This window comes from Eulemur rufifrons, chromosome 7, assembly GCF_041146395.1.
Source record: "Eulemur rufifrons isolate Redbay chromosome 7, OSU_ERuf_1, whole genome shotgun sequence".
Taxonomy (NCBI): Eukaryota; Metazoa; Chordata; class Mammalia; order Primates; family Lemuridae; genus Eulemur; species Eulemur rufifrons.
In genome coordinates this window covers 254,767,819-254,795,270 of record NC_090989.1, presented here as the reverse complement: position 1 = coordinate 254,795,270, position 27,452 = coordinate 254,767,819, and the positions used below count along the sequence as shown (strand labels likewise).

At 50.6% G+C, this 27,452-nt stretch overlaps 1 protein-coding gene across 1 annotated transcript; it reads right to left on the bottom strand.

Annotated features, from left to right (window-relative positions):
* LOC138385975 (coiled-coil domain-containing protein 180-like) lies at positions 1-27,452 on the bottom strand. The gene is made up of 18 exons (XM_069472140.1): positions 27,239-27,452; positions 25,510-25,690; positions 24,344-24,490; positions 21,349-21,493; positions 21,047-21,163; positions 15,975-16,094; positions 14,316-14,488; positions 13,999-14,042; positions 13,811-13,886; positions 12,316-12,393; positions 9,472-9,538; positions 8,531-8,675; positions 5,125-5,285; positions 4,425-4,562; positions 3,803-3,914; positions 2,312-2,417; positions 1,289-1,424; positions 1-156 (listed from the first exon to the last, which is right to left on the bottom strand). The coding sequence occupies exons 1-18, from the start codon at positions 27,450-27,452 to the stop codon at positions 1-3; spliced, it is 2,316 nt and encodes a 771-aa protein (XP_069328241.1).

Genomic DNA, 27,452 nt, shown 5'->3' with positions numbered 1-27,452 from the left:
TTATTCGGGGTGGGGTGGAGGGCGTGACACGTAGAGTCCCTGGATGGTGCGCAGGGACTGCTTCCAGCTGTCCTTCCAGCGCTGCGCTTCCTTCACCTGACACGTGTTGTCATCCTGGATCCTCTTCAGCTCCTCCTGAAATGACTCTAAGTATTTCTGGAAGGCAGGGAGGAAAGCAGCAGGGTGGGGCCACATGAGGAGGGACTTCTGGACTCTGCACTAGGGGAACGCTGGAGCCTGCTGACAGGGGGCTTTTAACCCATTCCAGGCATTGGCAAGAGTTCTACAAGGCATTTTTCATGTGATTTTCTCCATAGCTCATTTTACAATTGGGGAAACTGAGGCTCATAGCCCTGCCTGGGGTCACCCAGCTAGAAAGAGGCTGAATAGGGACTAGGACCTATGTCCATCTGACTTGGGACTCTGTACTCCTTTCTAAACTCTGTCCCGCACTGCAGCCTGCCTGGGGCTCAGGGGTCCCAGGACCTTGGCAGGCTGAGCCCTCCAGGGCTCTCGCCCTCACTGCACTCAGTGGGCAGAGCTGCTCCCTCTGCCTGGGGCTTGGAGGGGCAGCTGGACAAGGGCCAGCCCTGGGCAGTTTGGCTTCTGCCAATAGTGGGACCAGCTGACCTCTAGGAAGGACGAAGTTTCTCTCTGGGCACCAGGACCAAAGGTCCATGGATCTTCAGAGCTGAGAGGTCCCCTGAATGGTATCTGGGTGCAGCCTCCTCATAAGGCCAGCCCCCTGGGATCAAATCCTGGCTCTCCCACCCTGTGGTGGCATAAAGGGGGCCTCAGTGACCTCATCAGTGAAATGGGGATAATAATTCTACCTCCTTGTGGTGTTGTTAGGAGGACTCAGCTTGGTGTCTCATGCCAAGAACAGAAGCTACCAGCAAGTACTCAGGAACCGTCCCTGCTCCTGCTACTCTGTCCCTCACGGGGAACCTCTTGCACCATTGCTTCTGTGCCTGTCGACAACGTTCCCTAGCTCTGACTGCTGTTCCTCTGGAAAGTCTTTCTCCAGCCCTGTCTGGGTGGGGCGTCCCTCGGCCGGGCTCCCACAGCACCGGGATAACACTCTGACCCTCGCCAGCAGTGGGATGGACATGACCCACAACACAGCCTTATGTCCTGAGAGTTGAGAACTGCCGCTCCGGGGTGCACTGACACGATGTCTGCCACGTGGGCCAAATGTCAGGGTGACCGGTGATGGGACGCTCCCCCTTCCCAAGGCAGCCAAACTCAGCTGTGCTCCCTGGGACGTACCCACCCCTCCCTGTCTCACCAGGTACACAGCATCTCGGGCCTCTATGGCCGCCAGGTGGCCCAGGGTTGTTTTGGTGGTGAATATTGATGCTGTTTTCTGGAGAAGAATCTTGTTTTGAATGGTGACTTCGGTGGGTTTGATTCCTGGCCACTTCCTACAGACAAACATGTATGTGAAAGCCCCAGGCACGTGTCTCCATCATTCATGGTTCACCTACCACCTCAGTTGGAAAAGCTGAGCATTTCTTTAAAACAATTACCATGGCTCATGGCTTTAAACTTTTTGGTTTTTTTTTTTTGGTGGGGGTGGCCTGGCCGCGGGCCCAATGGCCCCGGCTTTAAACACCTTAATGAAAAGGAAAACCCTACTGAGCATTTAATGCTACACTTTTTAAAGTTCTGCTTTGTATTTCCACGCTGTTTTAGTCACTGTGTGCAGGTAGTTTCGGGTTCTGTGTGGGGAAGGGGGAGCCACCCCTCAAGTTGTTTCCCTTTTCCTGGGCTTCAGTTTCCTCCTCAACCTGCCAGCCAGGTGGTAGCCACCATTCCTGGCCCATTTTTCCTGTTATCTGTAAAGACCACTTCTGAGAACATAGGTGGCCAAAGCACTGCTTGGCTGCTTCCTGCAGAGTCACACTCTTGGGGTACAGGAGATAGTCACTGTGACAACACTCTTCCTAACAGATAGCTGGAGGGGGTCACAGTGCCAGCGGTGACCCAAGACTGTGTCTGCCACTGAGATAGGCCTCCCTTTCACTGTGGGCCCCTTTGGCGGGTCCTTATCGTGTGAACTAACAGCTGTTGAGCTCTTGGTATATGCCCGGGGCACTCCATGTATCACCTCATTTAACCTTCCCTCTATAATATCGTGTAAGGTAGATCCATTGTACGGATGAGGAACTGAGGCCCAGAACACAATGCCTCTCCCAGGCTACCGGGTCTGTCTGACTTCAGAGCCCGAGCCCCTAACCATTACACTGCCCTGCCCCCCACAGATACAGCCACTCATGGCAGCCCTTGGGCCTTGGCTCTCGGCTCTCACCTGCTCCCACGTTCAATCAGGGGCTTCTCACTCTCTTCCTCCAGGGACAGCCCGGAGAGTTTCCTCCGTATGAGGACTGACATTTTCTGCTTGGGGGGCTCCGTCCCTGGCAGGCAAGAGACAGGTTACTGACTGCGGCCTCACCGACAGCCTAGGATCCTGGGACTTCCCCTGCCATGTTCCATTCAGGGATACGAAGGCTCACACTCCCCCCCTCCCCACTTGCAGTCTCCATGGCAGGCAAAGCCCCCTCCACAGAGAAGCTGAATGTGCCAGCTGTGCCGGCGGTGGCAGGGACAAGGGGGTCTTTGCTTGGGAATCTGAGGAGTGGTTTGGGCGCTATTCCCAGCTCCAAATCCCTGAGCCTGATGCTCTGACCTGTGAGTCCCCAAATATGCTTCTGTAGACACTTCTTTGGCTCATGCTAGCTCATATGGGTTCTGAACTAAGAACTTCCCTTGGGACAAACACATTCAAGGTTGTCCCTCAAATGTCCAACCTTGGATGTGCTTTCTTGACTGGGGAGAAAGGGACTCGCCATGCCCAGCTAATTTTCTATTTTTAGTAAGAGACGGGGTCTCATTCTTGCTCAGGCTGATCTTGAACTCCTGGCCTCAAGCAATCCTCCTGCCTCGGCCTCCCAAAGTGCTAGGATTAAAGGCGTGAGCCACTACACCCAGCCTGAACATATATCTTTGAAAAAGTGTCCAAGTATTTTTTTGCTAGATAAATTCCTAGAATTAGAATGCTACTAAATAGATCAAAGGTATACACATTCAGAGTGTTGACAGGACTGACAAATGGTTCTCCAAGAAAGAGAATCCATGTATCCTCCCACCAAGGGTCCCTCCCTGTGACATTCTCACCAGGCCTTATTGTCACCAAACTTAAAAACTTTGCCAGGCTATTGGTGAAAATGATATCTGAATAATGTTTACATTTGTGTTTTTCATCATCAGTGAGGTGGAGCATCTTTTACAGCCACTGGCCATATTCATTGCTTCTCTTCTGAAGCATGCACGCAAGTGTGTGTGTCTTTTGTCTCTTTAAAAATTCGACCAGAGAGTTTTTTGTCCCACAGCGATATTCATTCTTTCTCTGACCTGTAGGTTGTGAAGAATATCTTTCCAGTTTGTGGTTTGTCCTTGGAAAGTTTTCTGGTTTTGTTTGGCTACACAGAAGTGCCAGCCATTTCCTTTAGGGCTCCTGGCTCTCATGTCATACTTAGAAAAGGTGTCCCTAACACCACAAGTATGAAAATATTTACTTCTAGGGTTTCACCTTCATATGATCTTTGACCCATCTGGCATTTGCCTTTTTCAATCACAAAATTATTTTTAATGAAAACAAACAAATACAAATTCATGAGTCCCCTCAGTAGAGAACCTGTTTTCACGCTGGTAGAGCTGAGGAAAGCAGAAACCTCCCCTCCCCAACCTCCCCCTCACCAACCCCCTGGGGCCAGGACACAAGGCTGGTGGTGCCGCTTACTTGCAACCTGGACATCGTCGATGGTGACCACTTCATCCAACTGCATCAGGAACTTCTCGGTGAAGGCGGCCAAGCTGCCTATGAAACACCGGCTGTTCTTCCAGGTTGATTCCTGGAAGAAACATGGTGAGCACAGTCCTGCAGGGAGAGGAACTGCCCTCCAAGGCTGGCTGGCAGAGGGACTGGGTGGACTCCACTGGAGGATGTGGGGAGCCGGCCGGTGAGCCCAGACCAAAGCCGTGTGTCAGCTGTGTCTGAGCTAACCGGCATCTGGTCCTCAGCCAGGAGGCCTCTTCCAAGAGACGATTGGCTTGAGGATAAGAAATGATTCAGAAATGGCCAAGGAACACAGACAACTCACAGAAAAGGAAATACAACTAAACATGGATCGTGAAAAAAAAAAATCATTATTAGTAATTTTGTAGTTAAGTATTTTAGAAATCAAAGAGGATACAAGTTAGAATATCCAATAATGACCATTTTCACCTACAGAATCCAGCTACTTTCATGCCTGCTTTGGCCAAGGTGCCAACCAAAGGCTGCACACAGTGCTGTCAGTGGCTGTCCACAGGGGCCATCTTTCTGGAGGGTGCCGGGCTGGGGACTCAGTGGCACCACTGACCTCCAGCTTCTCCCTGTTGATCCTAATCAGGTTGTCCAGCTTTTCCTGTCTTGTCTTTTCTGCTAAGCGTAGAGACTCTAATTCTTGGAAATGTGTGGGGTGTCCAAGACTTGGATGGAGCTTCTGGGCATTTTCATCCTTCAATCAAACAATCAAGAATTCAGCAGAGATTTCAACCCAGTCTTGAAGTCAGGACCAAAAAAATCACTGGCCTATGTCCTTTGTCAATTATGACCATGGCCAGGCTGATGTGTCCTCTGACCTGGATGTGCGGGGGCCATGGTGGGCAGAGGAGTGGCAGAGAGGGCAAGCCAGGGGCATGGCTGGAGCTGACCTGGAGGGCTCAGAAGACAGCAGGCTGAGCATCTGCCCAGCACAATTGGGGCTTTAGTCCAATGAAATCAGCAGCATCCCTGTGCCACAGCTCCAAGGACCAGTGTGGACAATCTCCAGGACTACATCCCCACTGAACGCAGCAGACCGCCCGTTAAACCCAATAAGGAGCTCACTGAGCACCTTCTGTGAAGAACTTACTGGCTTAGTTCTTATTCCACCGATGCCTCCTGGCCCTCAGCCCCCATCTGATGATCCCAAGCTGGCTTATCTCCTTCCCTTGGACTTGGCTCTGCCCATGACCTGCCTCCATTTCTGAACTCCCAGGACCCCTGGTCCTGTAGTAGAAGGGCTGGGATTCCCTCACCTTTCTTTTCTCCAGCTTCTTCTGCTGTTCTTCAAACTGCCCTCGGATCTCTTTCACAGAGGTGCAAAATTTTTTCCAGTGGTGCTCCTTGAAGTTCTCTATGACCTGCCAACACACCCGGGGCAGCAGCTCCTCAAATCTCCTCATCTGGGCCCGTAATTCTGCCGGAATTGAGCACAGGAGACAAGGAAGGGAACAGGCTAGAATCAAGTTGCTGAGGTGATCTCACCAACAAGATCCACAGCAGTTTCCCGAAGAGAAAACCTTGGTCTCCAATGTGGTAACAGCTATTCCATCAAAAGGAGTCCTGCAGTCAAACCAGTATAGGAAATACTGACTTAAACAAGTTCAAAGGGCTTCTCCTCTATATTCTGCAGACTTTCAGTTCATTTAAAATGCACTGAGTCTTTCAGCATTTCTGGAAAGTTTTCATCCATTATCTCTTCAACTATTGCCTTGACTCTCGTCTCCTCCCTCTCTGTGCGTTCAAACAGCCGTATGTCAGACATACTCTTTCATCCACACCTCTTCCCCTCTCCCACATTTTCATCTCTTTGACTTTCTGTGTTATATTCTGGATGTTTTCTTTGGATCTGCCTTCCAGTCCACCAATTCCATTTGCAGCTGTGTATAACCTGGTAGTAAAGTCACTGATGGTTTTAAAATTTTAACTGTTAATTTTTCTTTTATAGAAGTTCTATTTAATTCTCTTTCACATCTACTTAGTCATTTTAATAGTCTCTTGCTCCCTACTCATGTTTCCAATTCCATCTTTTATTTAACCGTAAGTGTATTATTTTATATTCTGTGCCTGATACTTTTAATATCTGAAGTCTTCACTGGTCTCATTCTGTTGCACCTTGCTCACGATGTTTTGTTTCCTTGTGCTTGTGGGAGCTTTATTGTTGTTGTTGTTTGTTTATTACTGTGGGCTCTTATTCTGGGCATTTTATTTGTGGGAATCCCTTGAGGCCTGAGTTGAAGGCGGGTTTTTCTAGAGATGATTTGTAGTATCTCCAATAAGTAAGCTTCCCGACACCACTAACACAAGATCATTTTAAACTAAGATATCAGATTGAGGTCCTTTGGATGCTCCACAAAAATAAAATTGAATTCATGTTTAGATAACCTGTGAATTCAGGTTTAGAAACCACATGAGGTAGCAAATAAAAATATAGAAAAAAAGAAACCACATAAGGGCTGGCTTATAGTTTTGGATTCTCATTGGAGTTTTTTCTTTTTCTTTTTCCTCCACTCAGTACCAAGGTTTTTCATAAGACAGTTTCCTTCTAGTTGCCAGACGGAGAGAGGGAGAGGAGCTTGGTTTATGTCTCATTCACCTTACTTTGCAGGTGGAGCCCTGTGGAGTTCCAGCTTTAGGTGGCTTGTCTCCTTTTAGACTTCCCACCTTGGGGTGGGGGAAGTCAGTAGATTTGTCTCCTGTTCCCAGTGCCCTGGAGGCCATGAAAATGGAGACTCAAGTTTACTTGGAAGTCAGCAAATTACCTCTAGGGCAATAACCAGAGTTCCTGCTCAAACTAAAGTTATTACTCAGAGTTTCTACTTTCATTTATTTTTTGGCTTTTGCATGTTTCTTACTTTACAGATATCTCATCAATGCATTTAAAAGATTTTATCACAAAAATATTTTCTCCAGCACATTACAAGTCTTCATTGGGAGAGTTGGTCAGGATACTGGCCTGCCAAACAGCAGAAAAACTGGAAGTCTTGCTTAATATGAATTGTGAATCAACCAGAGGGACACAATCTACAGCACTTTCCAAACCCATTTGACCACGGAACCTTTGAGGATGATCACGTAGGATGGGATCCTGCAGAGCTCACTTGGGGAAGTTCTGAGCTAAAGAAACAAAACATTATCTGTAGTTTCCATTCCAGTCATTCAACAACCATAGCAATGAGAGCTAGCATTGATTATTCCCTGTACATGCCAAGTCTGTGCAAGGGACTTATTCCTCAAAAAGGCTTCCATGGTGAGTGTTATTTTCTCCAGTATACAGACAAGGAAACTGACGCTAAGGAGGTGAGATCATGTGGCCAAGGTCATACAGCTGGGAGATGGCAGTGTTGGGTCCTGGCCCCAGGTCTGCTATTGGAACCACCCCTTATAAAATTAAAAAAGGACCACAAAGAGGGAACTGTGGTGGGGGCCTGAACTCTACAAAGCTACAGGCACAGGTAAAATACATATATAATCAGCCATTGTTCCCTAGCTTGCTTTCCTATAATTGCTACTCAGTAGTCACATAGCTGATGGTCATAAAGATTCTTAGCTTTCTTCATTATGCCCAGAGATACCACTCTTGTGAAACCTAGGGCTAGTTTTTGAGATGTCTTCCAGGCCCTGTGTTCCAGTAGACTGGCCGGCCCACCTAGACCAGTGGCCCATACCAAGGAACTGATTCAACTGGACTTGCAACCCCCACCCAGGGACTGACTCAGTGCACAAAGACAATTTCTTCACTCCTGTGGCTCTACTCTGAACTCAGCCAATCAGCAAACCCAACTGCCTAGCCCTTTGCCCACCAAATGTCTTTAAAAACCTTTCTCCCAAATTCTTGGAAAGATGGCTTTGAGAACTTGGTCCCATCTCTTTGCAGGCACCTGCATTATTAAACCCTTTCTCTGTTGTAACACCTGCTGTCTCAGTGTACTGGTTTCCTCTTGAGCAGCAGGCAATGAACCTGGTTGGCTGTAACACTATCCCCTAATCTCTCCTACTTCTCCCCAGGCGGCCTCTGAAATAATACAGCACACCACAGCACAATGTGGTAGATCCATACAATGGAATATTATTCAGTGATAAAAAGAAATAAGGTTTATGCAGGCTTAATAATACTTTTGCATAAACCTTGAGAACATTATGCAAAATGAAAGAAACCAGTCACAAAAAGAAGATCACATACTATAGGATTCCATTCACATGAAAGCACAGAATAAGGAAGTCTATAGAGGCAGAATGTAGATTAGCTGTTGCTTAGCGCTGGGGAGAGGATGGGAGGATGGGGTTTCTAAAACTGATGGTGGTGGTGATTGTACAACTCCAAATAAACCAAGAACCAATGCATTGTACACTACATGGGTAAATTGTGGGGCATGCAAATATCTCAATAAAGCTGTAAAAAATATCAGTAGAAGGAACAAAATATTTGTGGAGGTACAAATTACCATATTTCTCAAGAAATGTGAACTGTTTTTTGCATTTTCTTTCCCCCAGCCAAATCTGATCATTGTTTTTATCTAATTGAAGAGGTCAGCTTTTCACAGGGAGGCTCCTCTGTCTCCCCAGTGACTTCCGGATCAGGAGGGTAGGATCCAGGCCACAAGGCCAAGGCCAAGCTCCACCACCCCACTCACCACCCCTGCTGCGGCTTTCCACACACACCCACGAGGCAGGAGTTGTGGTACTCCTCTGCCTGGCTCTGGTACTCCAGGATCTTCTTGCAGATGTTCTCGGCACACTGGTCGAAGGTTTCATACATGCAGTCAGGCCTGGTTATCGGGCGCTGCCTCTCTTTGCGGTAAAAATCCTGCCAGAGAGGATTGACTGTGTGTGGATGAGGACTTGCTGTGGGACTCTGGCCCTTGCCCCTGGGATCCACCAGCCCACACCTCCTAGCCTTTGTGTATACCGTCCCCTGTGCTGGGGATGCTCTTCCTCCCTGGCTACTTGTCACCTCCCTCCATATGCCATGACCTACCCTTGTTATTTCTCAAGTGAGCGAATGGCAAAATCCTATATATCCTTTAAGACTCATATCCATGGAATCTCAAGTCAGTGACCAGGCTGGGAACGTGCCAGGAAGCACCAAGCTGGGCACGGGCTGTGGGCCACAGAGGTAGATGAGCCAGAGACCTTGCCCTGGACGAGGCAGACAGCCTTGTGGAAAGTGGACAGGAGACCACACCAGCACCACTGTGCAGGGTGTACGGGGACAGGTGGCTGGGCAGTGACTCTGGGAGGCCCCCCAGGGGCCCCCTTTCACAGCCCCACCCCTCTCCCTGTGCCCCACCACGTCTGCTGGCCTCTGGCTGGGCACTGGGCAACTCAGGGACAGGCTGGGCTTGTTCCTCTTGGCAAACCCACTTTGTGACATGTCGTCAGCATTCAAGAAATGCTCAGTGACCAATTCAATGAATAATGAATGGATGCTGAATGAATGAGGTTTAGTTTCTAAGAGAAAAAAACACCACAGGAGATGACAGAAGTTGGGGCGCCGAGGTCATTGGGGGTGGACTCCTCTCTTTCTTACGTCCCCCTAGTGGCCATGACCAGCAGGCTGCAGAGGGCAGAGGCAGCTGGGCCCCGTGGGCAGAGGTCCTCACCTCTGCGACGGCCAGCAGGTGCTCGTTGCTCTCCCAGAGGAACGTCAAGATGGTCCCTTTAAAATCCCTGCAACACACACCAGGCAGATCCCTGAGGGTCCTTGTCTAGACGTACCAGTGTGAATAAAACCAAATGAACAGAACTTTGGCCTGTTACTCCTGAAATCAGTGCCCCAGGACCTTTGCACACCCTGATTCCTCTCCATAAAAACTGCTAACTTTCTTCTCAGTTGTGTTTGTTCCTGCTCTTCCTCAGATCCTGGCTCAGCACCAATTTCTTACCTCCTTGTTCTGATGCTGTTGGGGTGGCCCTCAGCCCCACAGCACTCTAATCAGGAGTAGGGATTGATCCGTGTACCTGGCTGGTTTTTAACCTCCCTCGCTCCCAGCAGACTGTGAAGTCCACTAGGTGTTTAAAATATTGAATGGAAGGCCATTGGGCTGAAACAGCTCCACCGCCTCTACATGAGCAAACTCAAACCCAACTCAGAGTGAATGGCTATAGTCTAGGAAAATGAAACCTAGCCAACGAGGGACTTTCCACTTAACTAAGCAAATATTTTCTTTGTCTTGCTTCTGTGTACAACTAGTAAGAGTTTTCCCGTCTACCCCTCGGTGAAGCCTGAACTGCTTGGGGTCTGGCACTGCCTGATTCATGAATTACTGTCTGCTCAAATAAACTCGTTAAGATTTTAATGTGCCCGACTTCACCTTTGAGCACAGGACACAGACTGTGTGTGTCTGCTCTTGTTCACCGTGGAATCCCTCGCCCCAGGGCAGTAACTACACCTGATAGTGCCTCAGGATTGGTTGAAAAAAGAAAGAATGATTACTTATAAATAGTAATCAAATGAACAGGACTTTGGGTAGGACCAAACACCCTTCTGCATCGAACTATAAAAAATAGAGTCAAGGTGTCAATGGTGCAGGAATGTCTTGGTGTGTGGACAAGAGAATGTCTAGCCACTGGCTTGCGGGTGACGTCTGGGCTGCCTAAAGTAACGGCCACCGTTCTCTGCACGGTTCCCAATCCCCAGGGATGAGACCCCCGCAGGTGAAAGGGCTGCTGAGAACGGGGTGCTGGATGGGAGCTCCTGATTGGGGGGCGCTGTATGCGAGCTCCTGATTGGGGGGGGTGCTGTATGGGAGCTCCTGATTGGGGGGGGGGCGCTGTATGAGAGCTCCTGATTGGGGGGTGCTGTATGGGAGCACCTGATTGGGGGGATGCTGTATGGGAGCTCCTGATTGGGGGGCACTCGGGACGCTGTATGGGAGCTCCTGATTGGGGGGAATGCTGTATGCGAGCTCCTGATTGGGGGGTGCTGTATGGGAGCTCCTGATTGGGGGGCACTGTATGAGAGCTCCTGATTGGGGGGGGGGGTGCTGTATGGGAGCACCTGATTGGGGGGATGCTGTATGGGAGCTCCTGATTGGGGGGATGCTGTATGGGAGCTCCTGATTGAGGGGCGCTGTATGGGAGCTCCTGATTGGGGGGAGGTGCTGTATGGGAGCTCCTGATTGGGGGGGGCGCTGTATGGGAGCTCCTGATTGGGGGGAATGCTGTATGGGAGCTCCTGATTGGGGGGGGTGCTGTATGGGAGCTCCTGACTGGGGGGTGCTGTATGGGAGCTCCTGACTGGGGGGATGCTGTATGGGAGCTCCTGACTGGGGGGATGCTGTATGGGAGCTCCTGACTGGGGGGTGCTGTATGGGAGCTCCTGACTGGGGGGATGCTGTATGGGAGCTCCTGACTGGGGGGATGCTGTATGGGAGCTCCTGACTGGGGGGATGCTGTATGGGAGCTCCTGATGGGGGAGCACGCTGTATGGGAGCTCCTGATTGGGGAGCGCTGTATGGGAGCTCCTCATTGGGGGGCGCTGTATGGGAGCTCCTGATTGGGGAGCGCTCGGGACGCTGTATGGGAGCTCCTGATTGGGGGGGTGCTGTATGGGAGCTCCTGATGGGGGGGGCCGCGCTGTATGGGAGCTCCTGATTGGGGGGCGCTGTATGGGAGCTCCTGATGGGGGGGGGGCGCTGTATGAGAGCTCCTGATTGGGGGGGCGCTGTATGGGAGCTCCTGATTGGCGGGCGCTGTATGGGAGCTCCTGATTGGGGGGGGGCGCTGTATGGGAGCTCCTGATTGGGGGGAGGTGCTGTATGGGAGCTCCTGATGGGGGGGGGCCGCGCTGTATGGGAGCTCCTGATTGGGGGGGGGCGCTGTATGGGAGCTCCTGATTGGGGGGGCGCTGTATGGGAGCTCCTGATTGGGGGCTGATGTATGGGAGCTCCTGATTGAGGGGTACTGTATGGGAGCTCCTGATTGGGGGGCGCTGTATGAGAGCTCCTGATTGGGGGGTACTGTATGGGAGCTCCTGATTGGGGGGCGCTGTATGAGAGCTCCTGATCGGGGGGAATGGGGGCTCCTTTGTGGAGCTTGACTGTCTCCAAGGGCTTTCCCTTTTCTGAACTTGAGATTTTACTTGTTCGTTTGAAATGAAGCCGTACTAAGTGAACCAGCTCTGGTTTTAAACACTGAAATTACAATAAAGGAAAAGAGAAATTGCTGGGGGCGGAGGGGGTGGGAATTGGAAAAAATTACCAAAAACCCAAAACCTCAAAGGGTCTGCTGCCCTGCCACCAAAAAATATTTAGCTTGGAAAATGTGCAATTTTGGTGAAAAAGCAAATCTAGGTGAAATGGGCTGAGACAAAATGACCTCGGGCCTCCCCATCCCCTTTCTTAGCTTTCTATTTCCCCCTCAGCTGAGTCAGACTTGCCCCCACCCCCACCCGCCCCTGCAACAACAGGGTAACCACAGTTAAAGGCAAAGACGTTGTCACTTACTCGGCAGGAGGCGGCGGCTTTTCCCCAAGCACCTGGTACTTTCTGTCCATTTTATTGGGCTTGATGTGCCTTGTGAAGCTGTGGGACAAAGGCGGCTCAGTGCTCAGGAGGCTGGGGACAGATGATGGCAGGTCTGAACCTACAGGAACCCCGCCTGGGCTGCTGGAGGCACTGGCCCGCCCGTGGGCAACCGGACTCCCATTTCTGGGTCTGAGCCCTTCGCGATGACTTCCTACTCCGCAGCGGCTGTGAAGACCACCTTATCCTGGGGTGAAACCTTTGCCACTAAAACTGAACCAAGGCTGCTGAGAGAAGGCAAGGGGCAGAGGTGCTCAGGCCCAGCAATTTGCACCTTTGCTTCCCTGGGGTGAGGACCCAAAGAAAAGACCCAAGGAGTCACAGGTAGGTTTGCCAGATACATTGAGTAACAATGCAGTTCACCCATTTAAACTTGAATTTCATATAAGCAAAGAGTAATTTTTAGTATAAGTATGTCTCATGCTATATTTGGACATACTTATACTAACAAATTAGCTGTTGTCCAGTTTAGCTGGGCACCTTCTCTGGCACCTTCTCTTTTATGTGGCAACTCTAGTGACATGGACTTCATGTTATAGCCTCTTAGAGACTGAATATAGACACGGCTGATGGCCGGATCATATGTACAAAATAGAGTTCTGACCCACAGCCTGCAGCAACCTTTGCAGGAGACCAACCCCCTTATCTAGGACAAGCAGCCCAGGAAGCCAGCCTGCCGGAAGTCAGAACTGCAGGGAGCCAGAGTGTTACCTCCAGCGAACATCCAGGAAGCTAAACAACATCACCTGTAACAGTAGCCCCAGAACTTGATTAATAAGCAACACTTCCCTAAGTTTTGTACTCATTTCCAACTTGGGACCAACCAGAGAAGGTCAAATATGCCCCTGCAGCCCACTGCGTAGGTTGCCCTGCAGCCTGCAGCGCCCCAGGCTGACAGCTCCAACCAGGGCACAGCTGCAGAGGAAGGGAAGGGGACGCTTCACAGTCCTCTGCCTGCCCTGGAGGCTCTGCGGAGAGCCCCCGATGGTGGCCAACTCCCCGCTATAGCTTTTGTCCCTCTCCCTCGGCTGATTTTGCTTCTTCCCACAGTCTAACCACCCTGATGTGGCTTAGTGGGCAGAGCACCAAGGCCCAAGACTCTTGTGGCTCCATGACATCACCCCAGGAAAGCTATCTGTTCCATGGCTCCAACTGTCCCTCTTTCTAACCACGACCACGAGTGTGGGAGGTAGCAGGGCTGAGAGACACCAAACTGGGATCAAACTCCCAGACATGCTCTTTAGGTGGGGATCTTAAGTGAGCCATGTCCCTCTGCAGGATGAGCTCAAACCCGACAAAAGCCAGCATCGGAACTGGCCTATTCCGAGACAGCATCTGGGAAAGCAACAGGTTGTCCCCTGACTTTGAGGGGACAGGCTGGAGTTGGGGAGGGCTGCTGGGCAGCCCTGTGCCCTACCTTCCTGCAGAAGAGGTGCTGGCAATGGGCATGGCCTTCTTCCCAGAGCTTTCTGGCCGGTTCCGACGCTTCGGGCCTTTGGGTGACAAGAGCCAGGATGAGAGTGAGGATAGGAGGCGAGGACAGGCCACTCAGCACCACCGGCTTCCCCACTGCTGCCCCCAGACCACAGGCCTCTGTGCCTCTACCTGTCTGGGACTGATCTTTGTCAGACTGGTCTGGCCATTTTGTGCTGGAAAGTACAAAACCAAAGGAAAGGATGTGAGCTTTTCCACAGTGACCATGAGGACAGCTCAGGACAGGCTGGGGGCAGCATCCCAGCTGGTCCCTGGGAGTCCTATCATGGGCCCCATTTCAGATGAGGAACTGAGGCTCTGAGTGGGAAGCCCCTTGCTCAAGGTCACAGGGGGACCCCAGTGTGTGGGGCCCCCCAAGCCGGTCCCTGAAGGTTCAAGGCCATGGGCCATGGTGGCAGGGGCCCAGTGTGCACCCCAGGGCCACTCACTGCAGGATCTTCTTGACCACCTCCACAGCTGGGTCTTCAATCATGGGCTTCCCCATGCGGCTCGGCAGGGCAAAGGACTCAGCGGTGACCTGCTCCTCCTTGGACTCCTCTTCAATGACTTCTGAAGATACCACAATGTCACTTTCCTCCTCCAGGTCAGTCAGGATGGTGTCCTGCAGGCCAGAGAGAAGGGCTGAGTGTGTGGAGACCAGCCCAGGTATGGGGCAGGCAGCAGTCCGGGTTCAGACCCTAGCACCTCCTCATCCAAGCGGTGTGGCCGGAGGCAAGCTGGCCAACCTCCTAGAGCCTCTGTCTTCTCTTTTTAAAGTGGTAGAGGTCATGTCTCCCTTAGAGGGTTGTTCATTCGTCTGTTCATTTATGCCTTTAAAATGTTTCCCGAGTCCCTGCCCTCCACGAGTCTCTGCCTGTGTTCTGGGGACATGGGCCAAGAGGTCACCCATGATCCCTGCCCTCATGGAGCTTGCAGTCTTGTCAGAAGAGACAATGTTTAACTTGCACTTATACCAATAAATGCTTGGTCAAAATTTGGACCAGTGCTATGAAAGCAAAGTTCCAGCATCTTCTGTGAGACTGAAGTGAGACCTGCAGAGGTGCCGAGGCAGCGTTTTTGGCGAAGTGGATGAGGGAATGTGTGAGTGCCAGGCTGAGCAAGTGGCCGACTCCCTGCGGGCAGGACCTTGGAGAAAGGGTGGAATCTGTGGCCACAGTAAGAGCTTAGTCAGGCCGGTCCCTGTTTCATTCCGAGTCTCATCTCAGTGGTGGCCGGTCAGCCCCTTGAGGGAGGGGTCCAGGCTGGACCCACAGAGCCTCCCCCCTGCCCGGTGCTGCATTAACAGAAGTGGGCGGATGCCTGGTGCTGGCTGCGTGGCGGGAGAGGCCTCCCTGCAGGGCCTGACAGAGCTGCAGCAGCTTTCTGGCCCTGAAAGTGGGCTGAGCCCCTCTGTGGGTAAAGCCCGGGGGGAGGGGTGGGCAGGGGGGAGGGTAACACAGGCTCCGCCCTGTCAGGCTCACGTCTCGGGCACACAGCCTCTTAAATGGGGCCCTCACTGTGTGGCCTGTGTGCTCATGGGGAGGTGGGTGGTGCTGCGTGGGCCAGGAGACCCCAACCCAGACCAGGGGGTGGGAGAAAGTGGAGGAAGTCTTGTCCTTGGCAGGGTAAGAGAGATGAAAAGGCATGTAGGACAGGCCACCGAGGCTGCTGCGTGTGTCCAGTTAAAGGGTTTGGACTTTACCTGAGGGTGGCAGGGGGGTGACATGGTCAGACCTCCGCCGTTTGGTCTGGCTGCAGCTCAGGGAAGGGACTACAGGGGATGTGCAAAGACATGGGTGGCCAGGTGGGTGGGAGGCAGCAGGTCTGGGTGAGGTGGTGGGGCTGGCATGGGGAGAAGCCTGGGTGCAGGTGGGTAGGAAGGGGCTAAGAGGTGGGGCTGGCCCGAGAGCCAGTGGATGGGGTAAGCTGAGGGTGCTGATGGTGGTGCCAGGGAAGTGGCCCACTGGGGATCAGAATCCAGATCTGACTCCCCTTGTATCGTTCCACAGCATCTCAGTGGGGCTGGTATCCAGCAGAGCCCTGCCGGTCTCCAGGGAGCCCAGACAATAGCTCACCCCCCTTCCCTGCAGCCCCATCCCCCTCCTTACGGTGAAGACCACTTGCGTCACAGACACCGTGTCCAGCTTGCAGTTGAGGTACTGAATCCTCTGGCTCAGTCTTTCTTTCCAAGTTCGGACAAAGCCAAGGAGGTCTTCTGTGCTCACTACCTAGTGAAGACAGGAGGAAGGAAGACCTAGGAAGCAGCCTGCAGGAGAGCAGGCGGATTGCACTGGCACTGCAGGAATGGGGGCTGGTCTGGTAAGGATGCCTCCTGGCTCCATGGTGGCCCCTCAGTAGCAGGGAGGGCCCAGGGCAGTGGGGACACTGGGCTGGGCTCTCCTAGGTGGCTGCACTGAGCCAGCACACACTTCACTGAGGGGGGCATCGGGAGTTTTGTTCCTGGCTCTACAGGTTCAACTCCAGGCAAATGACTTGAACTTGCTCAGCTCAGTCTCCCCATCTGTAAGATGGGGACACAGAATATTGCCCAGGCTCTCCTCTGACTCTAACATTCTGTGTTTGGAAGGAAACGTTTGGTCCAGGTGGTGAGGGTGTGTAGGAATGTGCAGGAGGGCAATCTGGCCGTCTCCATGGCAACGTCTAATAGGCAGCCACCCCCTTGGAGCAGCACCCCACAGGTGTGCAGGGATGCAACGTGAGGATCTTCTCCCTCGCCGCATATGCCAGGCACTGCTATCGCTGGCAGACTATTGAACCAGCCTCCTCCATCAACACGGGAACGCCTGCACAACCACGCTCACGTGTTCCTCACCTGACAGGGAGGCTGGGCAAGCCCCTGACACCTGCTCGACACCCTGACAGGAGAGGACAGCAGGGGGTGAGAAGTGAGGAAATGTGAGAGACTAAATGTTTCTGCTCGGGAGAGGCAGAGCCTGCCCCAAATGGCCTGTTGAACCACAGCAGATTAACCTTATTTCTCCCCTGCTCCCCAGTGGGTGGACTCAGAAGCAAGACTAGGTAAGTCATGGGCGAAATGCAGGAACCACCTTTCCTCTGCACATCTGTACTGCAGTGCCAGTAATCTCAGTGGATGTACAGAAACGCATGAATGAGTGAATGTATGTATCAGGGTTTAGAGTCCAAAATGAGAATAGTGTGAGGGACATTTATTCTGCACCTGATGCTTTGCAGATGTTTGCACTTTTCTCAAGAATCATGCAATACCATACAAGAAAAAGCAATAAAGAAAGAAAAATAAATGTCCTTTTAGTACTAGCAATAGCCGGGCACAGTGGCTCACGCCTGTAATCCTAGCACTCTGGGAGGCCGAGGTGGGCGGATTGCTTGAGCTCAGGAGTTCGAGACCAGCCTGAGCAAGAGCGAGACCCCATCTCTACTAAAAATAGAAAGAAATTATTATATGGACAGCTAAAAATATATATAGAAAAATTAGCCGGGCATGGTGGTGCATGCCTGTAGTCCCAGCTACTCGGGAGGCTGAGGCAGGAGGATTGCGTGAGCCCAGGAGTTTGAGGTTGCTGTGAGCTAGGCTGACGCCACGGCACTCTAGCCCGGGCAACAAAGTGAGACTCTGTCTCAAATTTAAAAAAAAAATTAAAAGAACTAAAAAAAAAAAAAAAAAAAGTGCTAGCAATAGAACCACAACTCAGCATCACTGAAATGGAAGAAAAGGACAGAGGATGGTGAGGAGGAGGCTTCCCACCCCAGAACCCTCAGGCCGGGGTGTCTGGTTCTGGGAGCGCCTAGCTGAGCTGTTAAGGAAAGGTTTCTCGGGGTGGCCTGGGCACACGTGGAGTGGGGCACAGAGATGTGCACTCGTGGCAGAAAACAAGCACAAAGACAGCCAGAGACCTGCTCTGCGGATTGGGGCCCGGCAGGCACTTAGAACCATGCCCCTCCCGAGCTCTGCTCCAGTTCTGACTTCACATGGTTTAGACAGAAAAAAAATCAGTTTATGTGCTATGAGATCAAAAGAGACAAGTGAAAAGTCAAACAAAAGCAGTTGTTGAGAGGGCAGAGCTCTGCTTCAGTCATGCACCAGGCTGAGCTCCCATTACAGCAAGGGACACCTGGTGACATCCTGGGGGTAGTGAGGTCAGAGGAAGCCAGACTCCGGCCCCCATCCACATGCCTGCCTGGAGGACGGTGGCTGGTTCCTCTTCTCTTCCTTCCTTCATTCCTTTGAGTAAAACAGGGGTTAAGTAGGAAGGCCCCAGGACACCCCTGTGCTGCAGAAGTCCTGTGCACACATGTAAGTTTATTTCAAGGTCACAACTCTAGCACGACACATCTTTATTATTCGCACGTAGAATCTACCGAGCACTTACTGGCTTATCACCCTTTGGGTCTCGACAAGTTTCTATCTTGTGCTGAAGCTGTTCCAGAGAAGAATTTAATTGATCCGTTTGCAAATTGGATTTTGCCACCTAGAAAACCAGAGGTCCCCAGATTTTGTTTCCAGAATACACATTGTGATCAGGAAAATGTTCAGCAAAGCATATTATCTGAGAAATTGATTAAGCACTGAAAAAATGAAACCAGGAAAGAAGTACAGTTTTATCAGAAACTAGACCAATACAAATTTAAAGGATATTTTTTCCTATCAAATGATAACATCTAAAGACAACTGGCACCCAGAGTGTGATGAGGGAGTTGGGAGAAGGACAGGCTCCTGCTCTAACCACCCAGGGCCAAGTCTGTGAAATCCGCCTAGAAACCTTAAAGAGCCTTAGAAGGTCCAAGTTCTGGTCCAGGTTTCTAGCTCTCAGGATACACCCTGTGGACACAGTCAGAGTGTCCCAGGCAGGTGTCATAACGAGAAGTGAAATCCACTAAATGTCCCTCCAGAAAGGAATTTTTAAGTAAAAACTGCAACACATTCACGAGAGGGAAGCTATCAAAACAGTGTTTTTGAAGACTCTTTAAAGATTATACAGCTTATAAAATTGAATGAACAGCAAGAGGCCAATTTTGGTATATCCCCATCTTTTCATGTATAGAAAAAAGCTTAAAGATAAATCAAAATGTTAAGCAGGGATGATGACTATGTAGTAGAATTATGGATTTTTTTTACTTTTTGTGTTTGTTCTATACTTTCAATATCATCCACGATGGAAACATCTTTTGCTTATCATATGTGTCATATATTAAAAAATACAACCCCTGTACACTGTGAACAGTCCCCAGATACCAGCTCAGGAGAAGGAATGTGTGCGAGCACCCGCCGGAGCCCACTGGGAATATTCTCCTTAACCGAGGGCAGGGAGACAAGCCCTGGAGCCCTGGGCTCTGCTCCCAGAAGCTGCCCTTCCCCGCTTCCGGAATGGCTGAGAGGCTCCTGTCCCCATCAGGGCCTGTGTTTACTGAGGGTTCACTACACGCCAGGGACTAGGTCAAAAGCTTAGCCACGTTAGCTCATTTACTGGTGCCATGACTTTGCTTTTACGACTCCCCTTTCACAGATGAGTGAATTAAGTGCTTCCTGGGGCCACAGGGGCAGGAGGCTGAGACCTCAGAGCCTCAGACCCCAGAACACCCTTCTTTTCTTGGAATGCATTTGCCGCTCCCAAAAGACAGGTCCATCCTCCTCGGCTCGGCTTGTTCTCACACACCGTTCTCTGAATGGTGCCCTGACCTATGTAGGTAACCCAGGCCCTTCACTTCCAGGGCACCCCGAGTCCTGCCCACCCACTGCCCTTCAACTCTGGGATCAGAATGTGTCCCTGCTGACACACTGTCCAGGCTACTATGCTCTCCCCCTCCGCCTTGCCCCTCTTCCTCACTCCTGCTCACTCCCAGCCTTTCTGCAGCCAGGAGCCAGGGCCCCTCAAATGCGGCCCTGAGCACATGGCCCCTGTGGGTGCCTCTCCAGCCTCAGAACTCCCCATCCCCCCCCCCACACTCTCCCCAGGATGTTTTCTACCATCTCTGGGGACGCTCTGCTCCCCACCCTCCTGCTGGGCAGGCTCCTACTCTCCCTCAAGCCTCGGGGAGCCTCACCTTCCCAGCCCAGGTTAAATCCTCCCTCTCTGCCCCCTCGTGCCCCACACGGCCCTCTTCCCCTCTTGTCACACAGGTGGCCTGGTCATGGTTAAGGCCATCATCTCTGGTGTCATTCAGACTTGGGTTCACATTTTGGCTCCAGCCTTTAAGAGCTTTGTGTTCCTAAAAAAATGGTGACCTAGTATCTTTTGTAACAATCTGGTTACTTCTTAGTGAAGTACGGCAAGAATGGAAAAACAAACACCACACGTACTCAACACTAAATTGGACCTAATCGATCAACACTTATGGAAGTAAAACTCGAGGGAAACGAAATAGGTGGGAGCAGGGAGGAAGTGATGGGTGAATTCACACCTAATGGATACAGTGCACACCAACTGGGTGGGGCGCACACTTGTAACTTTGACTCAAACTGTACAAAAGCAAATTATGAAACCAAAACATGTGTACCCTGTAAAATTCTGAAAAAAGTTTCAGAATTAAAAAATATAGAAGTAGAGAATAAAGGCTGGTTGTCAGAAGCAGGCAGTGGGGAGGGGGTTTGGATGGGCAATTGGGAGATGTTGGTCAAAGGGTACAAAGTTTCAGCCGGGAGGAAAAAGTCATAGTGTGATGACTATAGTTAATAATGTATGTTTCAAAATAGCTAAAAGAAAGGATTTTAAATGTTCTCACCACAAAGAAATGATAGATCTTTGAGGTAAATGATATGTTAATTAGCCCGATTTGCTCATTCCACAATGTATAGATGTACCAAGACATCACATGGTGCCCCATAACTAATATAATTATTGTCAATTAAAAAATAAAGTTTTAAAAAAAGAAAATTTTGTGTTCCTACCTAAGTCACCAAAGTACTCTCTGCCTCAGTTTCTTTATCTCTAAAATGGGATAAAAACAGTACTTGCCTCATGCAGGGACTGACAACAGCTAATACAAGTAAGTCGTCAGCGCAACACATGGTGCACAGCAACTAGGGAATGTTGGCAGCTGTTGAGATTTCATTTCTGTCTTTCCAGCCGGAGAGCAAGTCCCACAGACAGAGACTGCACTGGCGTCCCAGCACCCTGGACAGTGCCTGGTGTGCAGCTGTGTGTGACAAACATGCCCTGGGTGAAGAATGCATCTGTCCTACCTGGCACTTGATGTTCACTTGCAGATTTGTCAGCAACCGCTGGATTTTCTCTAGGAAAATAACGTCCACGGACAGGTTATGGAATTTACTTTCAAACTTGCTGATGACATCATTGGCCTGTACGGAAAGATGAGGGCACTTACACTGGAACTCCTGGACTTTGGAAGAGGAGGGGGACAGGCCCAATTAGAGGCTGGCAGGGTGGGGGGCTTGGCCCTCCCTTCAGGGGGAGTTGAACAGGGCGACACTCTGTAACTGCTAGTCCCGGGGCCTGGCTGGAGGGCAGTGCTGGGCTCCCCCACCTGGTCCAGGTAATCGGTCTCCATCTTCTCCATATAGAGCATGATTAAGCTTTCGACAATCTCTATCCGAGAAGCCTCCTTCTCCAGTCGATGACACAGTGAGCTGATTTCTTCAGGAGAAAAGTTGCCTCCCTCAGAAAACAGTCTGAAAATAATTGAGGAGAAGTAAAATCCACCAACCAGATCTGAACGCTCCCACCCGTCCCGCACATTGTGCTTAACACACTTTTAACCTAGGCCTCAGACTGGAAGCACAAGATGACGGGAAATGAACGTAGGTAGCTCAGGTAGAGGAGCGGGGATTTGTAAATGGTGCAGAATCTCCATTTGTGTCAGTTTGTCAGACTGGACACCCTGACAGACCCAACAGAAACAAATAAAATGCCAGATAAAATTCAAAATGAAGATAGTTTTCTTGGAGCTGCGTAAAGGCAAGAATTCCAGATGAAGTGAGACTAGAAGGTTCCTTGGAATGCAGGTGGGTGCCAAAGCTGGCTTTGCCCTGGAGACTGTTTTAGCCTTGATGACTGCACAGGTGAGGTGACAGCCTAGAGCTGGACCCAGAGGACAACACCTGCACTATGAGATTGCGTGAGGAATGAACCCCGCCGGAAACCAGGACTCTGGCCTGTCTATGTCCAAGGACAGGGAGGAAAGAAAGATATCTCTTTCCTGAGAGCCACAACACAAACCAGACCTCATACACATTTACAAATTGAATTCGTATTCTCTGGAGTGATCAAAAAAACCCAAGCAGAGAACTCTAATTGGTCCTCACTAGGTAGCACCCCTCAGCAGAAACAAACGAGGACTTTCTCTGGGGAGGCCAATGTCAGTCCAGGCCTCAAAAACAAAAGAGAACAGGAACAGATCCTCCATAAAGACCTTAGATAATAGAATTATCAGACTTAGATCAGAAAATAACTAGGTTTAAGATGTTTAAAGAAATAAAAGATAAACTTGAAGATAAGAGCAGGCAATTTTGAAAAAGAATCAAATATAACTACAAGTGGAAACTATAGTAATTACAATTAAAAACTCAATGAATAGATGTACGAGGAGATTCAACATGGTTACAGAGAGAATCGATGACGACGAGGAAGGACGATATAAAGAAATTAGCTAGAATGAAGCTAAAATATGCAGAGTGATACAGGGATAAGCAGGTCGAGATGCCTCACATATGTCAAATTATAGTGCTATTTTTCACTACCTTCCAAATTTAAAATTACTATTTTTATAATCATAAAAATCTCAATAATATTTAAAACAAATGCAAGCCTTGCAGATAGCAACATGGAAGGTGCCTACTGTTGGGGTTCAGAAAATGATACCCCAAAACCCCCAAAAAGGTGCCACTTTCAAACTGAGAGCACCTGGGGAGCAGCGAATGCAGGGAAAGGTTTTCTCTGAAGCTCCCCTCTCTACCTAAAGCCTGGGTCCTCCAGAAGATTTTCAGTTATTGTGAATCCCTTCCCCAGCCAGGGGAAACTGACGCATATTGCAGGGATGAAGACTAGAGGTGGCACCACACCCACAGTCCAGACTGTCCCAGGCTACTGTCTGTTCTTTGGGCCTGTTCATCTCCCCTAAAAATCACTTATGCTTCCTCTAAAATTGCCTACATCCCCCCCTTCCCTCTCCCCTATGAAGAGGATATTTAAGCTTCAACCATCTGGCCCTTCTCTGAACTTCATACTTTGTGTGACTCCCATGCACTTGCATGTTAATAAATCTGTTGCCTTTTCTCCTGTTAATCTGTCTCTTACAGACTCAAATTATTGAAATTTTAGGGAGTGGAAAGAAAGTTCCCTTAGCTTCTACTCCACCATGATTTAATGGTAGTGGGGCAGGGGATTGTAGGTCAGTATGCATACTAGGATTCCATTTTTCTAAAAAACTATTAAATAATAATTTTTGCTTGTGTATGCCTAAGTACAGGCACATAAAAATATGTATTTTTTGAGGGCTTCCACTTTTAACTTTATATACATCTGTGTTTGATTATGTTATAATGAGTAAAAGATCTGTGATTTTTAAAATAACATAAGCTTTAAAAAAATAAACATATCTTTTCACAAATGTCAAAGACTAAATCCAGGATTATTTTCATTTAGGATTGAGTTAAAATCTCGGGGGGGGAAATAAGGGGAAAGAGTGGCCAGTAAGAACATAGAAAGATGCTCAACACCCTTAATCAGGGAAATGCAAATCAAAACCACAACGTGATACCACCTCATACCCATTAAGATGGCTGTTATTAAAGAAATCAGGAAATTAACACGTATTGGTAAGGACATAGAGAAATTGGAACCCTTGGGCATTGCTGATAAGAATGTAAAATGATGCAGCTGCTATGGAAACAGTATGATGATTCCTCCCAAAACACAGAATTGTCAAATAATCTAGCCATTCCACTTCTGGGAATATACCCAAAAGAATTGAAATCAGGGCCTCGAATAGGCATTTGTACACCAATGTTCCTAGCACCGTTATTCACAATAGGCAAAAGGTGGAAACAACCCAAATGTCCATCAAGAGACGAATGGATAAACCAAACGTGACATATACATACTGTGGCATATCATTCAGCCTTAAAAAAGAAGGATTTTCTGACACGTGATACAACGTGGTGAACCTTGAAGACATTTTGCTAAATGAAATGAACAGACACAGAAGGACAAACATATGATTCCACTTATATGAGGTACCTAGAGTAATCCAATTCATAGAGACGGGAAGTGGAAAGGCAGCGGCCAGGGGCTGGGGGAGGGGCAAAGGGGGCTAGTGTTGATGGTACCGAGTTTTAGCCGTGAAGATGAGGAACTGCGGCAGACCGACAATGGTGAAGGTAGCACAATAATGAGAATGTACTTAACGCCACTGAACTGTACACCTAAAAATGGTAAATTTTATGTTATGTGTATTTTGTCAAAGTAAAAACTTAAGGGGGGAAACCCGATGGCCTACAGAGGCCCTGGACACTGGCTCCCACCTGCAATGCTTGATAAACTCGATGTTTGTGAGGCGCAGTTTGCCCAGAGTCTCCTCCAAGTACTGTCGGAAGCTGCGCAGGGACACCTGGGTGACATCGACGTAGCTAAGCAGCTCCTGCTGCAGTGTACTGCTGAGAGCTGCCAGCCTATGGGAGACAGAGGAGGAACACGACAGGGATGGGGGACCACCCTAGGGGACACAGGAGGGGCAGGTGTGATGGTGACCAGATCGAGGACATGAGAGGGCAGGACACTGATGAGTGACCAGCTTGGGGGTGTGGAGAGGGTGAACGATGACCTGGGCCCAGATGACATTCTGAGAGGCTGCTTCGGCTCCACAAGCCATGCCCAGCTGTGGGGCCACCAGAACCCCTGCCCAGCTCCTTGGGTAGCAAAGGGGCAGTATAGGGAAGTTCAAAGTTCCAGCATGTGCAGTAACACAGTGTGTCACTCGGGATGTGCTGGTCAGAGGGCATCCCTCTCTTCTCTCTGGCACCAAATTGGTAGAAGAATCCCAGTCCTTACCGGATCGTCGTCCTCCCTCCAGCAGGCTGTGTCTGATTCTGGCAACGTGGCTCCTGCACCTGGGACTCTCCTGAGAGTGCCCTGCAAGCTTCCTCTTTACAACCGAGTCCAACCCACCAGCTGCCTCCTGTGTGCCTGATGGCTGTGCAGACACCTGCCAGTCTCCTCCCTGTGGCTGCCTGAGGCCTCCATCTCATATCCCTGCATGGCCTCCCTGGAACCCCCTGCTCTGCCCTGAGCTCCTCCCCTCATTGGGGAACTCAGCCCTCTCCCACATTCCCCCATGCCAGGCCAGGGTGCCTCTGAGTTCATCTCAAAGGCCACCTCCTGCAGGAAGCCCTTCCTGATTTCCCTGAGGGGAAGTGGTCTTTCCCACCATTGCTATTCATGGCACGTGGCCGGCACCCTTGCGTGCTGACTATGTGCACCTCCCTTTGCTCTCCTTGCTGCCCACTCCCTGCTCTCCCGCCATGTTTCACGAAGTTTGACTCCGACTCTCCTGAAGAGGTAAACTCAGAAGAGGGCTCCTGTGGTGCTTTCTGCTCCTTCTTCGACAGGGAGGGACAGCTCTTGTGAAAGCAGCAGCCTGGCTGGGGTTCTAGAGCCACGTGGGTGGGATAAGATTCCCAGGGCCCCTTACTTTTGGCTCTTGGTGGCGTTCAAGAAGACATGCTCCATGTCGTGAATCTTGCGGCGGAAGTTTTTGCTCCTCACGTTTTGCTCTTCTTGGAACTCGCAGAACATCAGCCTCTTCTTCTTCAGCATCTCGACCACCCCTGCGCAGTGGCTGTCCAGCCGCTGTTGATGAAGCAGGAGCTCGGCTGCAAAAGGACAAGGAGCTCTAGCACCCCGTTCACCTCAGCACATCCCTTTCCTGGAACGACGCCCACCTGCAGCCCCTGCCGGGCCAGCTGCCGAGCAGGGACAGTTCGGGAGAAGGTCCCCTTGTCCTGCCCCTGCTGCCCTCGCCAGGGCTTGGGCTGGGAATGGGCTCTGACCTCAGGGAGGCCAGACTGGGCCAGATGCTCTCCCTGCTGATGGAGACACCCTGTCTGAGGCAGAGGGGACACAGCCAGGGAGGTGGAGAGTCCCAGGAGCAGCCGGGCAGCAGGTGGGATGGGTGGGGGTGCTGGGGAGGGCTGAGATCTGGGTGAGAGGGTCTGGGGAGGCAAGAACAAGCATGAAGCCGAGCAGTCTGGGTTTGCCCCTTTACATCAGTGGATGATCGTCTCCAGTGAGCCCGAATTCCAACTGGCTTCCGAGGTGGAGTAGAAAGAACACGGATTGGGCTTCCAGAGCCCATCACAAACCTTTAGTGCAAGCAGAGAGCCCCCTGTCTCCCTGTCTGACCCCCCTATTGTGTAAAGTGGTGGGAGTGCTGTGGTCCCAGCTCTGCCAAGAAATGGAGTGACGTGCAACCTTCGTTTCCCTGGCCTCAGTTTCCACGCTATATGCTGGGCCAGGGAGCGGGAAGGAGGCATGCATAATCTTTTCTATTCCTCACGGTGCATTTAGTGCACACACTTTCCAGATGAGGACAGTGAGGTTCCAGGCAAGTTGCTGGGGCAGCAAGCAGTGGGATTCAAGGCCAGTTATCTGCTTGCACAGCTCTGCCTGCCCCAGGCAACAGGAGTTTGCACGGCATCCTGAAGGGGTGCTCTGCTAGCTCCAAAGGGCTGTGATGGAGCTTGGCATGTGATCTGAGTGGCAACCTGACCGGTTTCATTGAAGAATCCTACTAAAATGTGCCCTGCCTCATTAATAGGGCCCACCACCTAAGAGGGAAATGCTTGTCTTTTTCAGTGTAAGTGATCAGGCAGAAATAATGGCTACCACTTTGGGAGGCTGTATCTTGTGCCAGGTGCGCGTGCCATTTCAGGAGTATTCATTCATTATTACCTCCCACACCTTTCACCCTTACACCCTTCTGCAGGTGAGGGAGGGGGTCAGAGAGGTCAGATAACCTGCCCAGAATCACACAGCCAGAGAAGTTAAGCCTGACTGCTCTGATCCCTGAGCTACAGGCTTGCCTCTAGAGCATCCGCCTTGCAGGTGTGTCTCTGATAGGTATGTGAGCAGATCTGGGATCCAAGAGCTAAAACAGGACAATGCTCTTCATGTCCGAATCTAACATCCTCTTTTAAAAAGACAAAAAGGAAAAACAAATCTCAAATGGGGATTCAGAGAACTACCTTTCTCTGCAAGCCTAGGAGGTGCGAGCCCTCTCGCACATCTTCCGTGGTGTGATGAGGACATGCTAAACATTGCATCGTGCAAAGCAGGGCAGCTAGTGAATGCAGAGCCACCGTGGAGCAGACACTGAGGGAGGGGCTGGGGGCAGGGCAGGCCTTCCCAGGCAGGGTCTGTACCTGCCCTGACATTGTGGATGTCCTTTTCAATGTTCTGGGCTCTTGGCTGGTGCAGGTGCAGACGCAGCTCCAGTTCTGAATCCAGCTCATCAATCTTGGTGGCCACGATGACCCGGGCATTGAGGGCACACTGGTCAAACCACTTCTCCAGGTGTTCAAAGAAGCCAGCTCGGAGTCTAAGGGAGAGACCAGCCAGGGTCATGCCAGCAATCAT

What these genes read in the sequence shown, in the direction of transcription:
- LOC138385975 (XM_069472140.1), bottom strand. Translation starts at nt 27,452, where the DNA reads ATGATTGCTGGCATGACCCTGGCTGGTCTCTCCCTTAGACTCCGAGCT. An exon ending in AAGTGAACATCAAGTGCCAG is followed by an intron (nt 16,095 to 21,046) that starts GTAGGACAGATG and finishes TGTCTTCACTAG; the next exon opens with GTAGTGAGCACAGAAGACCT. An exon ending in AAGCCGCCGCCTCCTGCCGA is followed by an intron (nt 9,539 to 12,315) that starts GTAAGTGACAAC and finishes TGTGTGTTGCAG; the next exon opens with GGATTTTAAAGGGACCATCT.